At 44.8% G+C, this 17,438-nt stretch overlaps 1 protein-coding gene across 7 annotated transcripts in view; it reads right to left on the bottom strand.

Moving 5' to 3' along the window:
- Positions 1-2,018: 2,018 nt before the first annotated feature.
- The window catches only part of RNASEH2B (ribonuclease H2 subunit B), a 161,649-nt gene continuing 146,229 nt past the window's right edge, over positions 2,019-17,438 (bottom strand). For 6 of the 7 annotated variants that reach the window (XM_072783224.1, XM_072783226.1, XM_072783222.1 and 3 more), the window contains 2 exons: positions 16,363-16,443; positions 12,796-13,232 (listed from right to left, as the gene is read on the bottom strand). In XM_072783224.1, coding sequence (XP_072639325.1) covers positions 13,116-13,232; positions 16,363-16,443 — 198 coding nt within the window. In that variant the 3' untranslated portion in view covers positions 12,796-13,115. Of the gene's footprint in view, positions 3,264-12,795; positions 13,233-16,362; positions 16,444-17,438 lie in introns of those variants that run through there. The other variant, XM_072783223.1, reaches the window with a different exon arrangement.

Raw genomic sequence — 17,438 nt, 5'->3', positions numbered from 1 at the left:
AAAATAGGCACTAAACCACTTAGTACGTGTCAAGGGCTGCAGCTCGTGGGGCACACGGAAGCTGGGAGGCGTCCTCAAGGCCCCTCCGGGGTTGGAGCGCCTCCTTGCACCAGGGCTCCCCCGAGCTGCGCAGGCGCAGTGCTGGCCGCTGGGGCCACAACCGACCCCACAGGCCCGAGGCACAGGCAAGGCGGGGCGACCTCCCTCGGCTCCCCTTCTGGCCTTCCTGCAAGCTGGGGGTCACACGCTGCAGGGAAGCTCTGCACCTTCCCGACTGCTTCCCCGGTTCCTGCCAGTGGCTGTCGCTGCAGCCAAGGGAATACGATATTTCAAGACTTTGCACCTCGTTTTCCAACTTGGCCTCCAGAAGTCGTCTTTTCTTTCCTCCCCACCAGGCTCGCTTCCCACAGCCTCTCCGGCTGGCAGCAGGACTGTTCTCTCAAAGTCCTGGACGATCTGGCAAGGAAGGAGTATCTCGTTTTACCGGTGCCTTGATGGATGGTTTAGGGCGGCCACCAGGCAGGTGGGACAGGGCCTGAGGCCTGCGCGCTGGGACCGGATGGCCACTGATCTGTGTGTTTTCCTGAGAAGCATTTGTCAGACAGAATGACATGATACCCGACACTATACACAGCAATCCAACAACACGGTATAGACTGTAGGGAAAGTGAGTGTGGGGCTGCCAGCTGCGGGGTGCTGGAGACCAGACAACTCCGACAGGAGCCGGTTCAGGGCCTGGGAAACCCGTACCCAGAGCCGCTTGTGCAAAGGTGCGGGTACGTCCTTTTGGCCTCCTGTTGTCTTTTCAACTGTTTTTGGAGAGTAGATCATGAATCACTGTGTACAGATTTAATAAGTAATAGATTTTTATAATTTCAGGTGTCCTGAATTTAAAGTGTTAGTAGTTCTTCAAAGTTGAGGCCAATGGAGTACGAGGTTGGGGTGCAGATAAGAGAGTGGGGCTTCTAGTGACAACTGAGGTGTCACCAGTGTTCAGGGACTTTGGTCACCAAGGAGTGGGTTATATTTGAGGCAGTAAGTGAGCGCACACACGTGTGTGTGTGTGTGTGTGTGAAGGTGGTAGGGGGAGAGAGAGAGAAGAGGAGAGAAGGAGGTAGGGGATCAAGGACACAGTTGGCAAGTGCCGATGGAAGACACACGACTGCTCGGCAAGCCGTTCTGGAGCTGGGGCAGCCTCGTACCCGTGGGAGCAGGGCGCCCACACACGGGTCTCCCCAGAGCATCGTCCTGGGGGAGAAGAGCAAGGGACAGCCCGCCTGTTAGCTGGCTCTCCAGCCCGGAAATGAGGTCCTAAGAGGCCAACCGATTTGCACACTTGGCAGTAAAACTCCAGTGTCGTTGGTAGTTGCTTTGGATCAAAATACACCCTGGCCTCCGAGGACAGTGCTTGGGATGATGCAAGGAGGGGACAGAAAAGGCCAGGTTCTAACTCCACAACTGTGTGAAGCCCTAGGTGTCAGGCTCTGGGTTCTTACCCCGATGGCCCGGATTCCAAACAGGTGCTTCCCAACACACGGAGGCTCCCTCCTGGCGTACCCCTGAATTCCACAGCTGACTCTCTAGCGTTAGGTCCCCGAAGAGGAGCACAGGAATATTAAGCTACAGAGCTCCGGCATACTGAAAGTCCTTCACGGTCAATGGAAACTTCTGCGCGTGTGAAAGATGTGTAAGAAGTTACAGAGTACTTTCCAGAACCACGTTCCACCTACCTGCTGGAATTAGAGAGTCAGAAACAAAGTTGTTTCCGCAAGAAGAGGTGTGGGGTCCTGTCGGAATGCAGGAGGACCACTGAGTGGCTTCAACCCCATTCCTCTTGTGTGTCAAGTGAGCCAGCTAGCTCTGATCCCGGGGCACTTTTGCACAAACCCCTCCGCTGCCCCCTACACATACTCACCGTGCATCAGAATCCCCACTAAATGAGTTTCCAGCATCTACTTCCCATTTTCCCCCATGTCTTATGTCTTCACTTAAAAAAAAGTAATAATACACATACTAGATTTTTTATATTCTTTTAAAAAAATTTTTATTTATTCATGAGAGACAGAGAGAGAGAGAGAGAGAGAGAGAGAGGCAGAGACAGAGGCAGAAGGAGAAGCAGGCTCCATGCAGGGAGCCTGATGTGGGACTCGATCCCGGGACTCCAGGATCACACCCTGGGCTGAAGGCAGGCACTAAACCAGGAGCCACTCGGGCTGCCCATACTAGATTTAAAAAAAAAAAAAAAAGAATCAATGTTTGTAAGTCCAGCAGATTGTAAAATGCACATGGTCGGGTATTGTTTTGAATTAGAAGCTGCCAAATTGGTAAGGAGGAAAGAGAAGTCGGGATTTTTCTTTCTTTCTTTTTTTTTTTTTAAAGTAAGGGTAGGAACTTGGGTCGTCAAAGCTTCCGGTGTGGAATCAAGTGTGTATGGTCAGCACACACCTTCCTAAAACATGCTTACCCCACCCCGGGAAAGCAGGACAGGCCATGTGGTCAGCCTTCAGAAAGGCCTCAGCCGTTAGAAATGACAAATACCCACCATGTGCTTTGACGTGGAGGGACCTGGAGGGTGTGATGCTGAGTGAAGTAAGTCAATCGGAGAAGGACATTGTATGGTCTCGTTCATTTGGGGAATATAAAAAATAGTGAAAGGGAATAGAGGGGAAAGGAGAGAAAATGAGTGGGAAAGATCAGAAAGGGAGACAGAACATGAGAGACTCCTCTCTGGGAAACGAACTAGGGGTGGTGGAAGGGGAGGAGGGCGGGGGGTAGGGGTGACTGGGTGACGGGCACTGAGGGGGGCACTTGACGGGATGAGCACTGGGTGTTATGCTATATGTTGGCAAATAAAACTCCAGTAAAAAAATTAATATGCAAAAAAAAAAAAAAAGAAGAAGAAAGGCCCCAGCCTCACCGTGAGCCACCCGCCCCCAACCCCCCCCCACTGTGTTGAAGTCCGAAGCGCCATACGGTAAACTGGGAGACAGGCTGGTGCCTCAGGCTGTGGGCCCTCCGCAGGTTTTCAAGCTCCACAAGAGAACTGCCTCCAGGGCAGGGCCTTGCCCCCAAGGCACCAGTGGTATGAACCCAAGAAATGCATTGTTAGTGGTTAGTTCTTTAAAATACAGCTTTTGGGATTTACAGGATTTCTAGAAGGTGCAGAAGAAAAAGTCTTAGCCACCCTTGAGAATGGCTGAAGTTAGAGGAGAAGCAGCCAGGCTTTGCTGTCACTTGCCCCTTTTCTGTCTTTGTGCTGCCACCTAGAGAGGAAAGGAAAACACATGTTGTACTCTGGGGAGCAGGAGCAGTCCTGGAACCCCCAAGGCTGTCTGTACCTTCCAGAACAACAGAGCAGGGTGGGCTGGTTGAGCCCTGAGCAACAGCAGCTGCGACACTTTGGCTTCCGAGGGAAGACCTCGGGTAAGGGACGGGGTTCCTCCCTCCTTGAGCTTATTCTGGGGCTGATCTTAGTCTGGAGGAGCGGGGGTAGGGAGGGGGCATTTTTCTTTGTGCTGTTCAAATGGAGTGAAACACAAAAACCTAAGGTCACCCCAATTTATGGAATGAATGCCGTCATTTCGGAAAAAAAAACAAAAATATCAGAAACACATGAGAATAAATACATAATACAAAACACATAATCTTAGGATTATGCATCCTAAGATGCATAATTCTTAAACTATCTTTCTACTCTTTTTCTTTTAAAAGGGAGATCCTGGGGATCCCTGGGGGGCTCGGCGGTTTAGCATCTGCCCTCAGCATAGGGCGTGACCCTCCGGGGTCCTGGGATCGAGTCCCGCATCGGGCTCCCTGCCTGGAGCCTGCTTCTCCCTCTGCTTGTGTCTCTGCCTCTCTCTCTATGTCTCTCATGAATAAATAAATAAAATCTTAAAAAATAAATAAATAAAATTTTTAAAAAGTAGGAGGCCTTACGTGGACCCCAGCGTATTAAAATACAGGGAAGTAGGGACTTGCCGGTGGAAGTGGTTGGTCCCTAACAGCCCTCTGGGGAGTGCCTCTGACATTTAATGACGACACACTGACTGCATACGAGCTCAAACACAACGTACTCTGCAGCTATTATGTTCCCAAAGAGAGATTTTTAAGTGGATGGAAGTCAGATTTCTGCACCATACTCAGAAATTGAGGTTAGACATCCATGACCACCTGCCTCCACAGGACTCTCACCCCCTGCCCTCGTCTGCCCCTAGAGCAGAAACTTCTGGAAGGTAGGTATCTGTTGGCCACGCTGACAGCTGTATTTCTGGTGTCTGGAACATCTGGCACGTGGCAGGCGCTCAGTATATGTCCTTAAAGGAGTAAATGAATCTGAGCTTGCCCCTTGGCTTTTTTCTTTTGCGAGCACGGACATTAGTTTTATACGTCTTCTGATTAAAACACACGTGTGCGGTAACCACCCTTTTAGCATCTCTGAGGTCGCTTCCTCTATCAATCACATCTGGCGTCTTTCCTCCCTCTTCTATAGTCTTCATCGACCGGGCAGCCTCAAAATGCCATTTGCTAACGGAAGTTCGTAGAGGCCAACGGGCGACAAGAGGGTTACAGACCCACGTGCAAACGCACCAGCAAGTGGAGGCCCGGCCGCGGCCCACCCGAGGACATCCAGGCCTCAGGACCCCTCCTGGGTAGAGCAAGAGGCTGAAGCTCCTGAATCTGATGTTTCCTTCCTTAAAATAAGGTTCACAATGCACGCAGGCTCCCGAGGGAAGGACGGTGACAGCTGCACCCAGGGGGCGAGGCCCGGGCGGAGGCCACCAGGGTAGTGTGGGCCTGGCGCCCTCAGGCTGTGCCACCTGCTGGACCACCCTGGAACAGGGACACCCCTTTCCCGCCCGCTCCGAGGGTTTGGGAAGACGCGGGCCGGTCAACGTCAGGGAGGGTCTCTGCTCGCCTGATGGCCCACGGCGGTAGGTGCCCGTGACGACCCCCAGGGCGCGGCCGGCCATGGGCACTGCTGAGGACACGAGCAAGGCCGCGGCGCCCCCTCCCTGCCCGGGGCCCTGCACGCAGGGCTGTCCCGAGGCATCAGGTGACGTCAGGGCAGGCGGTCCCCAGCCTTCAGGCCCAGCTGCGGGAGCCTGGTGCGGGTGCTGGCGCGACGTGGGCCTCCGGGGCTGTGAAGTGGGGAGTGACACCCGGGAGCCGTACCGTCCCCGATGGTCACGCACGTACATCCCCATGAAAATCGCTCAGGGCCTGTGGAACATGTGGGCAGCCGCCGCCAGGCCTTCCCACTGGCGTCTCTTTGTCCCTGCAAGGGCAGCGGCGACAGGACACCCACACGGACCAGGACACGGCGGGCACCAGCTCTCCTTCGGGCGATGGATGGGGTGAGCCACCCAAGGAGCTGGAGGGGTGCCAGAGACAAAACCCTGGCTGGTCCCCTGCCCCGGAGCGTATCCTCCCGCGGGGGCTGAGGCTCCACCGGCAGCAGGGCCCCGGGGCGCTCGGGGACCTGGTCTCGCCCCACGGGGAACACGCGACTGTGGGCCAGCGAGCCTGGTGACCCGGTCCCAGGCCCACACAGCTCAGCCCAGACTGGACCACGGCCAGGGCAGCAGGGTCTGGCTCCGTTAAAATAATTGGTCATTTTAGGCCGATTACTTTTACTCTTTAGGAGTAAACTCTTTAGTTCCGTTTGAAACATGGGGAGTCCTTTTCCACTTCATCACATTTTTAAAGATTAAGATGCCTGTTTACTGGTCTTGTCACAAGTTTGCATGTAAGAGAAGCAACAGGTGCATTTGGTAAGTAAACGGATACTTTCTGGTTCCTCACTTCCAAATTGTCCTCGCGCCTGCCACATCTCCCCGTCAGAGGACGACGATCCTGGGAATGGGCTGTGGCGCCTGGAAACACTCCCGAGCTCGCAAAATTCGATTCACTCGATTTGATGTGGGATTCACTCAAAACCCACATTAAACCTGACAGAGGCGCGTCTCCTTAGGAGTGCACAACCGAGAAGTACAAACCTTGAAAGATGACAGAGCCTGAGAGCCAGAACGTAGGGGAAATTTCAGTGAAAGATAAACCAGACATAAAAAAGAAAAGAATGTTGGTAATCTGAGATATGTTTCAGAAATATGTATGTTTTGACAAAAACTTTGGAGGCTCTTGTGTGTGTACATGAGTGGTTTTGTAGTTTGCAGAGATATTTTGAAGCTCACCCCCAGTCAGCACATTAATAAAAAAGATAAATAATGTAAGTAAGAGAAGCAAAGGGCCACGGGATTTGGAGCAAGCCCTTGGGGTTGGCTGTCACTATCCCGGCTCCTATGGCCACTACCCGGCCTTACGTCTATAGCTGTTGTGGGGATTCAAGCAAAACGCTCAGGACAGCGCTACTACATGGATGTTGTACAGAGTGTGTTGTTATTAGAATCACCGGTTACTAGTATTACAAAATAACCATGTGAGAAATGGGATATTAGTGCAGTTTCAAAAACTGAAGGGCATTTTTACAGAATAACTGACCACTAGTCTCAAAAGTGTGAGGTCAGGAAAGGACAAGAACCACATGATCCTCTCAACAGATGCAGAAAAAGCATTTGACAAAACACAGCATCCTTTCTTGATTAAACCTTTGCACAGTGTAGGCACAGAAGGAAAGCCCCCAGCGAATATCCTTCTCAGTGGGGAAGCACTGGGAGCCTTTCCCCTAAGATCAGGAACACAATAGGGATGTCCACTCTCACCACTGCTATTCAACATAGTCCTAGAAGTCCTGGCCTCAGCAATCAGGCAACAAAAAGAAATAAAAGGCATTCAAATTGGCAAAGAAGAAATCAACCTCTTCCTCTTTGCCGATGACATGATACTGTACATAGAAAACCCAAAAGATTCCACCCCAAGATTGCTAGAACTCATACAGCAATTCGGCAGTGTAGCAGGATACACAATCAATGCCCAGAAGTCAGTGGCATTTCTATACACTAACAATGAGACTGAAGAAAGAGAAATTAAGGAGTTAATCCCATTTATAATTATGCCAAAAAACATAAGATACACCTAGGAATAAACTTAACCAAAGAGGTAAAGGATCTATATTCTGAAAAGTATACAATACTCATGAAAGAAATTGAGGAAGACACAAAGAGATGGAAAAACGTTCCATGCTCATGGACTGGAAGAACAAATATTGTGAAAATGTCTATGCTTCCCAGAGCGATCTATACAGTCAATGCAATCCCTACCAAGATATCATCAACATTTCTCGGAGGTGGAACAAATTATCCTAAAATTTGTATGGAACCAGAAAAGGCCCAGTATAGCCAGGGAAAGATAAAAAAGAAAACCAGAGCCGGGGGCATCACAAGGCTGGATTTTCAGTTGTACTACACAAAGCTGTCGTCATCAAGACAGTGTGGTCCTGGGACAAAAACAGACACAAAAATCAATGCAACAGAATAGAAAATCCAGAAGTGGGCCCTCAACTCTATGGTCAACTAATATTTGACAAAGGAGGAAAGACGATCCACTGGAAAAGGACAGTCTCTTCAAATGGTGCTGGGAACATTGGACAGCCAAGTGCAGAAGAACGAAACTAGACCGTTCTCTTACACCAGACACAAAGATAAACTCAAAATGGATGAAAGATCTAAATGTGAGACAGGAATCCATCAAAATCCTAGAGAACACAGGCTACAACCTCTGTGACCTCAGCCCCAGCAACCTCTTACTAGACGTGTCTCCCACGGCAAAGGGAACAAAGGCAAACATGAACTATTGAGACTTCATCAAGATAAAAAACTTTTGCACGACAAAGGACAAAACAAACCCAAAAGACAATGTACAGAATGGGAGAAGACATTTGCAAATGTTTTTATCAGATAAAGGGCTAGGATACAAAATCTATAAAGAACTTATCAAACTCAACTGCAAAGAACAAGTAATCGAGGCAAGAAATGAGCAGAAGACGTGAACAGACATTTCTCCAAAGAAGACACACAAATGACCAACAGACACATGAAAAAATGTCCCACATCACTGGCCATCAGGGAAATACAAATCAAAACCATGATGAGATCCCACCTCACCCCAGTGAGAATGGGGAAAATTAACAAGGCAGGAAACCACAAATGTTGGAGAGGATGCGGAGAAATCGTGCACTGTTGGTGGGAATGTGACCTGGTGCAGCCACTCTGGAAAACTGTGTGGAGGATCCTCAAAGAGTCAAAAATAGACCTGCCCTACGAGCCCGCAATTGCACTGTTGGGGATTTACCCCAAAGATACAGATGCAGGGAAACGCCAGGACACCTGCACCGCGATATTCACAGCAGCAATGTCCACAATAGCCAAACTGTGGAAGGAGCCTCTGTGTCCATCGACAGATACTGGATAGAGAAGCTGTGGTCTCTGAATACAGTGGGATATTCCTCAGCCATTAGAAGTGACAAATACCCACCATGTGCTTCGATGTGGATGGACCTGGAGGGTATGAAGCTGAGTGAAGTGAGTCAATCAGAGAAAGAAAATTATCACATGATCTCACTCCTATGTGGAATTTAAGGAACAAGCAGAGGATCACAGGGAAAGGGAGGGTAAAATGGAATAAGATGTAACCAGAGAGGGAGACAAACCATGAGAGACTCTTAATCATGGGAAACAAATTGAGGGTCGCTGGAGGGGAGGAGGTAGGGGGATGGGGTCACTGGGTGACGGGCATTGGTGGTGGGGGGGGCACATGATCTGATGAGCACGGGGTGTTATGTAAGACTGATGAATCACTGACCTCTACCTCCAAAACTACTAATACACTCTGTGTTAATGAATTTAAATTAAAAAAAAAATGATTACCATTGTGAAAAGGTACAAAATTTAACTGAATAAAAGTTCTGTCCTATTATCTCAAATGCTTTATAAATAACATCAAATAAATACTGCATCTATACAGAAGCAGAAACAAAATATATATATATTTAGCTGGATTAACCAAGAAAACAAAAAGATACACATGACCAATCAGGTATGAAAAAAAAAAGAAAATCACTACATATCCACAGATATAAAAAAAGATAATAGATACATGAGACAAAACTTATGCCAATAAATTTGACAACACAGATGAAACAGACACATTTCTTAAAAGATATAAATTACTAAAACTGGCACACACACATCAAAAGAAAATTAGAATAGCTCTATATGTATTATAGAAATTTAATTTGTAATTAAAAACTTTCCTAGAAAGAAAATTCCAGGCCCAAATGGCTTCCTTTGTTGAATTCTGTGCAACGTAAAAGGAAGAAACAATTACTCATCTCCTATAAACTCTTTCAGAAAATAGGTGACGAGAGGATATTTCTCAATTCATTTTCTGAGGTCAGTTTTGCTCCTGATACCAAAACTAGACGGAATTATTACAAGTAAGGAAAACCACAGACCAACATCCTTCATGAACAGAGATACAAAAATCCTTAGCAAAATAGGAGGAATTAAAACAGAATACTGTGTAGGGAAAGAATAATGCACTATAAACAAAGTACGGTTTATCCCAGGAGTGGAATGTTATTTTAGCTTCCAAAAATCAATCATTATACTTCACATACTAAAACATAAACCTAAACCTTTATTGAAGGAAAAGTACGGGATCATCTCAATAAATGAGGAAAAAAATAGGTGATAAAAGTCAATACCCATTCCTGACCAAAACTCTCGGTGACTTGGGAATATGAGAGAAACCTGCAAACCCACACACACGGTGGTAGAAGCGAGGAGCACATCTTGTGCATAGGCAGTGGTTTCTAAATGAAAAGGAATCCTGGCTTTTTAGGAAAAAGGTAGATTCACAGCAAGGGCAGAAAGGATACCAGAGCCTGGAATACCCTGTCACATAAGAAGAAAGGAAGTATTAAAAAGTGACAGAAACACACCAAAAAGATACAGAAGCCAGCCAGTAGGGGCTCCCACTGGCCCTTCTGGGTCATTGTGAGCAACAAAATAATTTCATAGAACTCACGGGACAAAATACAAAATCTACAAGTCCATACTTACATGAGTTCATAAATGAATAAATAAGTATAGGAAGGGAAAGCTATTCCTCCAAAAAAAAAAAAAATTCCAGCTAAATATAAAAAAAATAAGTACAGAAGAAATGAAGGAGTTAGAAAAATCACCCGTTGATTCTAAACTTTGTCAAGGGTGAATGTTTGTTGAGACTATACTTAAAAGCCCCAGAGCATTTACCCGCAAATTACCCATTAATTACAAAGGAAAAAAGTCATAACTCTACGGTGGATAGACCTGTATCAAAGGTTACCACCACCTTAGTCAAGGTGAGCGTCACTCCTGGTGAGTCACCCTGTGGCTCCTGAGATGCTGCCCTGAGAAAGACTCGCCGTTACCTCTGTGGGTTCCCATAGTGTATCGCCAAAACCTAATCAAGAGCAACCACTAGGCAAACTTAGAGTGAGGAACGTTTTAGCAGGTAATTGGCCTGTACTCTTCAGTAATGTCAAGGTCGAGTAAGATAAAGATTTTTCCAGATTAAAGACTGTGACGATGTAAAAGACGTCTCCGTGCTAGATGATTTTACCTAAAGTCTCCTTCAATATGGTCCAATAACAGAATATTTCTATGCAAAATTATTCCTTCCGGAACACGGGTCAAGATGGAAAGGCAGCATAATTCTGACACTTAACCTAATTACAATATTGCTTTTGAATATATAGAGGCAAAAATTCTAAGGAAGAGCCCAGAAAAGCTAATTACAACTAGATTTGACATGGCTAGACTGGAAGCAGACACTTGGTATCCCTTATCTAACGTCAAGGAGGGTTTATCACCAAACTGAAGTACAGTTCAACGAAAGCTCTCTCGTCATCTCAAGAGGTGCCAGAAACATATTTGATAACAACCGACACTTACTAAATAAAACTTTAAAGAAACCAAGTATGAAATGAAATATCAAAAATAAATATTCTTTATCATATTAACAGCTAGTGTCAGGATGGTGACGTACATGAATCAAATCACAAATCAGTCCGAACAGCTACTATTATTACTCTTCAACACTGTTCCAGGTATTCTCACCCATGTAAAGGGATATGAAAGATATAAAAGAGGTGTAACTATTAGAATTGTACACAATTTTTCAAAGATTACATACCTTATACACCAAAAACCCAATATGAATATAATAAAGTTTAAATTTATAATAAACAAGTTTAGTAAATTGGTTATTTAAAAGATAACTATATAGAAAAAAAAATAAAAGATAACTATATAGAAATGTAAAACTTTACCACAAAGTGGCCAGTTAGAAGATCTAACTAAAAAAGTAGATTTTACTAATAGCAACAAAAATACCTAAACATATGGCTAAAAAGAAGTATCTAGAACCTATAAGAAGATGAAGAACCAAATATTAGTGAAAGTATGGTTGGGATTCTAGCAAATATAGAGAAATACAATATTCTTGAGTAAAAACAAGGAATTTTATAAACATGTGTCTCTCCCCTAAATAACTTATGTGTCTAACAAAATCTCAATAAAAATCCCATTGGAACTTACTCTTAGAACCTGAGAAAATAATTGTACAGCTCTCACGGAAAAATCAACAGGTGAGAAAACAATCAAATTAGAGCTTTATCTCACAGCATATTTAAACACAAATTCTGCAGATGATTTGTCATTAAATATAAACCAAAAAATTATTAAAAATTTAGAAGAAAAGTAAGTGACTGGTTAACTTTCCTGCAAAGGGAAGCATCTAAGTACAACATCAATGTAAAGGAGAAGTTTATACGCATAAAAACATATATAAATATACCAGTTATATTTATATATTCATATACATATATATACACATACATAAAACCCAAAAACAACTCCATGACCAAAACTAAAACATACACAAAAATTAAAGACCACTTTTGGACCAAGAAAAAAATTTATAATGAACATGGTGGACAAAAATTAATGTCCTTAAGTTTTAGAGTATCTCTAGAGTCTGTAAGAAAAATCCTGATACTTTCACAATTTAACAGATAACTCTCTGTAAGACGATGAATGGTTTAGTAAATGTGAAAAAAATGTTCAATACTATTACTAATCAGGGAATAAAATGCTTTTTTCCCACTTATTTGCAAAGATAACATTCAAAGCTAGTTCTTAGTAAATAAGAACTGAAACCACCATGGGTTACAGGGCACGATCCCGCGCCCTTTCTGTGAATGATCTTCCCAGAAGTATGTATTCGGAAAATTCAGTTATAAACTGGCAAGTCCACATCTAAAAATCTATTCTAAGGGAGCAATTAAAGATGTGAACAAACATTTACTTATAATCTGATTCTTCAAACAGTGAACATTTGTAAGTAATGTAAATGTCCAAAATAGGGTCATGGTCATTAAATAATCAAATATCCAAATAATTAAAAATGACCAGCATTAAAAAAAAGCGTATTTATGAAGAATACTTTAGTAGCCTGGGAAGATGCTCCCAAAATAAAGTGTCAAGAAAGAAGATGATAAAATTAGTATTACGATTCCTTAAAAAATTATTATTATAAGAACATGTGCCATATATGATCTCTGGGTAGTGTCAAGTTGGGAGATTACCACTTTAATTTTACGCCTTTCCCTATTTTCTACAACAAACATGTATTCATAAAACAGAAAATATTAAACAGAAGATTTACTGAAAACAAATGGCTTTTAGGAGGTAGTAGTCTCCCCGACAGCTGCTGATTGCTGTCAGTGCGCTGAAAACCATACTGCTATAGGCACCGTGTGGCAAAGCGGCATAAAGTAACAGGCACACACTCAAATATTGTCACATGTCAGTTTATTGAGCAAAAACCAGGATGCCAGCTAGAGGATAACTCTATTCACTTGATTACTTTTCATGATGTCAAACAAAACTCTGAAGGCCACAGGCCACAGAGTTACACAATGACTTTCCCACATTTTGTTCAGAAAGACAAAAATCAAATCCCAGGAAATGTCTGACTCTGAAAATTGCCTTGATTTTTTTTTTTTTTTCCTCCAAAAGGCAGTAATTAAGTCAGGAGGTACATTGGTGTGGGGGAAGGACAAAAAAGGAACATGTAAAAGGCAAATAATTTTGCTAGATTTCATTGTCAAAGTTTCAGATCTTTTCAATTTTTTTTTTATTTTTCGTAGCAAAAAAGGAATCAATACTTTTCATTCCACTCTTGTCAACTTTAGCCAAAGCCTTCTGAGCTGCAGTCATTTTGCTATTTTTCTGTTAAGGAAAATAAGAGAAAAATTGTTACAAATGTAACATTTATGAATCGTACATGCAAATCAGACAAGACCATGCATGTCTCAAGGTTCATGTATTTGTTGCTAACGTGTTTCATAAGGGAGCAATGATGATGATGATGATGATGATGATGATGATGATGATTTTTTTTTTTAAGTTCTGATTTCCATTCCGAGTTTAGACCCAAGACATAAAGTCTGGAGCAACAGGCAGGAGACAAACCTCTGCCCTCTGAGGGTGGAACGTTACGACCCGTGGTTGACTTTGGGGGGACGGCTCCGGAGGAAGGGCCTATTAGCCCAGTAGCGCCAACAAAGAGACTGGGAGCGACTGGGGGGGTCACAGCGTGTTGCGGCGTGATGACGGGTGCACAACGGGCGCCGCTGCGTTGCTCTCGGGGGCCCAGGGCAGCCACGGGGGCCTAGGACAGCTGCTGTATCCCAGACAACCCGTACCCGGGAGCATGGGGACCAGCAGGGCGACCGCCCCGGTCCTCTTCCAACAAAGGGAGACTTTTCAAAAGGCTGCCTTGGAGGAGCCCTGCCTTTTAAAGGCCGCTCCCCTGCCGGTCACTGCCTGGCTCCGTCCTGGGACCCACGTGCCAGAGGCTAAAGAGCAGCAGGGCCACACGGGGTGGGACTCGGCAAAGCCGAAGCCAAGCCCTCTGTCCCCCGAGCGCCGTGGGGCGAAGCCTCTGCCGGAGAACCTTCCAAGGGCACGGGGCATGGTCCCTGGCATCTTGCTTCTCATATTCGGCCCCATTTCAGGGGCTTGTTTTTTGCCTGGATGGGACAAAGTGACAGTCTCCTCGAGACGAGTTATCCCCCGAATTCAGCTGACACCCTGGCCCAACCTCTCAGTTCCTGGGACTGTGCCCAGGTAGACGGGACAAAAAGCAGCCGTCACAAGGGTGGGGGCAGAAACAATTCCATGGAGGAACTCAGGAACGGCCCTCTACGGAAGCCGTCCAGAATGCTCCCTATCTTGCCAAGTCTCAACTTGGATTACCCCCTGACGTGGCCTGCCCAGATACGTTACGCAGAGCCCCAAGAGTCAAACCGATGAACGTTAAATGCCAAGGAGCGGGTAACTGCTGTTAAAATTTAGGAGAAGGGGATCCCTGGGTGGCTCAGCCTTTTGGCACCTGCCTTCAGCCCAGGACATGATCCTGGAGACCCAGGATCGAGTCCCAGTCCCACGTCGGGCTCCCTGCATGGAGCCTGCTTCTCCCTCTGCCTGTGTCTCTGCCTCTCTCTTTGTGTCTCTCATGAATAAATGAATAAAATCTTTAAAAAATAATAAAAAAAATAAAATTTAGGAGGAAGTTAATTTATCTTAGGGCAGGCAAGGTCTTTCTAAGCATAAAAATAATGAGAAAATCACAAGGAAAAACATTTCCTACATTTAATCCTCAGAATAACTTACAACTGTTTAAAAAAAAATAGAATAAAAAGGCTAAAAGCCAATTAGGGAATTATTTGTACCCTGTATGTCATGAAGTGTTGTTAAATTCCTAATCTAGAATAGGCTCTTAAAAATCAACAAGAAAAACCCTAGTATTCCAATACGAAAAACAGGCACTGGACATGGACTGACAATTTGCAGAAATGCAAATGGACCACAATCATTTGGAAAAAACAACAACTAACTTTTCTCGTCAGAGAAATACAGCCTAATTAGAGAGTCAAAAATTTCAAGAATAAAGATAATATTCAGTGTTGTCAACAAAGCAAGATGAATGCTCAACAGCAATGATGGTTGGGAATACAAATTTCTACATTTTTGGAAAGCAGTTTATATACATATACACATACATATGTGCATATATATACAGTTTATATAACATGTATACACACACATACATAAACATATATTTACACACATATATAAACATGAGCTCCTTCCACATGATTTACATGTTTTATAGTCATGTATATGATTATATGACAAAATCATATGATTATATATAATAAATATATAAAACCACAATCCTATATATGTGCACACATATATTTATATATTGTCTCAAATCACAATCCTATATATGTACACACACACATATATTTATATATTATCTCAAAAATCATGGAAAGAGCTCATGTTTTCTTTTTTTTTCCTTTTTTTTTTTCCACAGAGCTCATGTTTTCTAAGCTCTTACTCTTTCTTAGTTCTAAATTGTGTCTAATGAGATAACCAGAGATACAGACTATAACATTTATCACTTCATTAGGACAAGAAATAGAAAAGGCAGAATAACCCATGTGTCCAAAACTAAGGGAGCTAGTAAATAGATCATATACCTTATGGCGAAATAAAATAAATGACTGAATATCATGAGACCATGAAGGTTGTCACAGAATGCCTCATGACACGTAAACATTTTCACAATACAGTGAAATGCTAACTGAGAGAGAGGAGACCCCAAACTGTAAATATTAAAATGCCAATTTTAAAAGCTATGCATGCATTTAGAATGTATGGATCAGATAAAACTTTGTAAGAAAGGTCATGAAAATATTTGCTGGGGTGACTGCTGGATGGTGACTAAGGACTATCGTCATCGTCAGAAGCTCTGGGAAGCTTCCAGGAAGCACAGCTCCCTCGCTCTGCGCCCCTCTGAGGACAGAGTCCGGCATGCTCTTGCTACGTGTACCGCCCCACCTTGATCCGGGAAAAAGCCTTCCCGGCTTGATATATTCGCTGTCGTTCACAACTGTGACTTAATCACTGAGTCACAGAAATGCAAGTTACTAATCCTTGCATTAAATCACAAAATTAGGGCAGCCCCTGTGGCTCAGCGGTTTAGCGCCACTTTTGGCCCAGGGCGTGATCCTGGAGACCTGGGATTGAGTCCCACATCGGGCTCCCTGCGTGGAGCCTGCTTCTCTCTCTGCCTGTGTCTCTGCCTGTCTCTGTCTCTGTGTGTCTCATGAATAAATTAAAAAAATCTTTAAAAAAAATGTGAAAAAAATAAATCACAAAACTATAATTTAAAATTTAAAAAAAACCCACAAAATTATACAATCACAGTCAAGCACATTCCCGGATGTCCTCGCGCAGATCGCCTAACTGGATCCAGGAACAGGCCACGACGGCGGGACACACATACCTTTTCAGTCTTCAAATCCTTCCTGTTAAACTTAGTGTAATCTTCTTTTGCTTCTATGGGCTCATCAGATACCTTTACTTTCTGCAATGTTAGAGCAGGGAAGTGATGTCAAATGTTACCTCAACACATCAATTTGTTTTTTTTTAAAGACTATACGAAAAAAAAAGAAAAAAAAAGACTATACAGGTCATTTTGGTCAAGGCCAAAGGGAAGAGCAGACCCTGCAAGGGGCCCACTTTGCATTTCGCCAATTATGTGGGAGAGCGAGCCGCAGATACCCCCTGAGCGGCAGCCGTGAGGCGGGGCCGTCCGACGGGGTCCATGACCCGGCCCACGGGCAGCCGAGCGGTGCTGCTCATGGATTCTGTTCATAGCAGCATGAGGGGGCACCTGGGTGACTGCCGGCTTCGAGGACAGTCTAGGAGGGTGAAGGCGGGCACAGAAGTCAAAGACAAGAAATTCTTTGAAGGGGGCCAGGTGTCCAGCTGGAGCCACCACTTGGCTCACCTTCTGGGTTGGTGTGATGCCCGTTTAGGAATAAGGCATGAAAAAAAAAAAGCAATAAGGCACGAAATTATCTCTTATCACCATTTTTGTATAGCCTCACTCTTACCTCCTTTCAACTCAACTATCTCATTTTGTCCACACGAGGACAACCCTGCAAGGTGAGCAGCCAGCAGGACGAGGACGCACAGAGAGATTAAACGCACGACCGAAGGCCACTTCGCAGAGGCCGGGGGTAAGGTCTCCATTGCTGTACAAGGGCTCTTTCCATGAGGCCCAATGCAACTAGTTCCGCCTTTCCTTCCTGTTTCCACCTTCCTCCTGAGCACTTTGCACCCATGAATGCGAGAACCTTGTCAGGAGCTAGGTCTGTGGCCTTAATGTTCACATAACTGAAGGGACTGGGACTTATTTACTACGTGAGAGGCACGTAGCAGGGCAGTTAAGTCTTGATGCTCAACACGGAGAATTGACGGCACAGTGGCCACAGCCTGGGTTTCTGCAGATCCTCAAGCTCTCTGTGGAGACACGGGGTGGACAAGACACACTGTGGGTCTCCCCCAGCAAAGGCG

This window comes from Canis lupus, chromosome 17, assembly GCF_048164855.1.
Source record: "Canis lupus baileyi chromosome 17, mCanLup2.hap1, whole genome shotgun sequence".
Lineage (NCBI taxonomy): Eukaryota > Metazoa > Chordata > Mammalia > Carnivora > Canidae > Canis > Canis lupus.
This window is presented reverse-complemented; position numbering and strand designations above follow the sequence as displayed.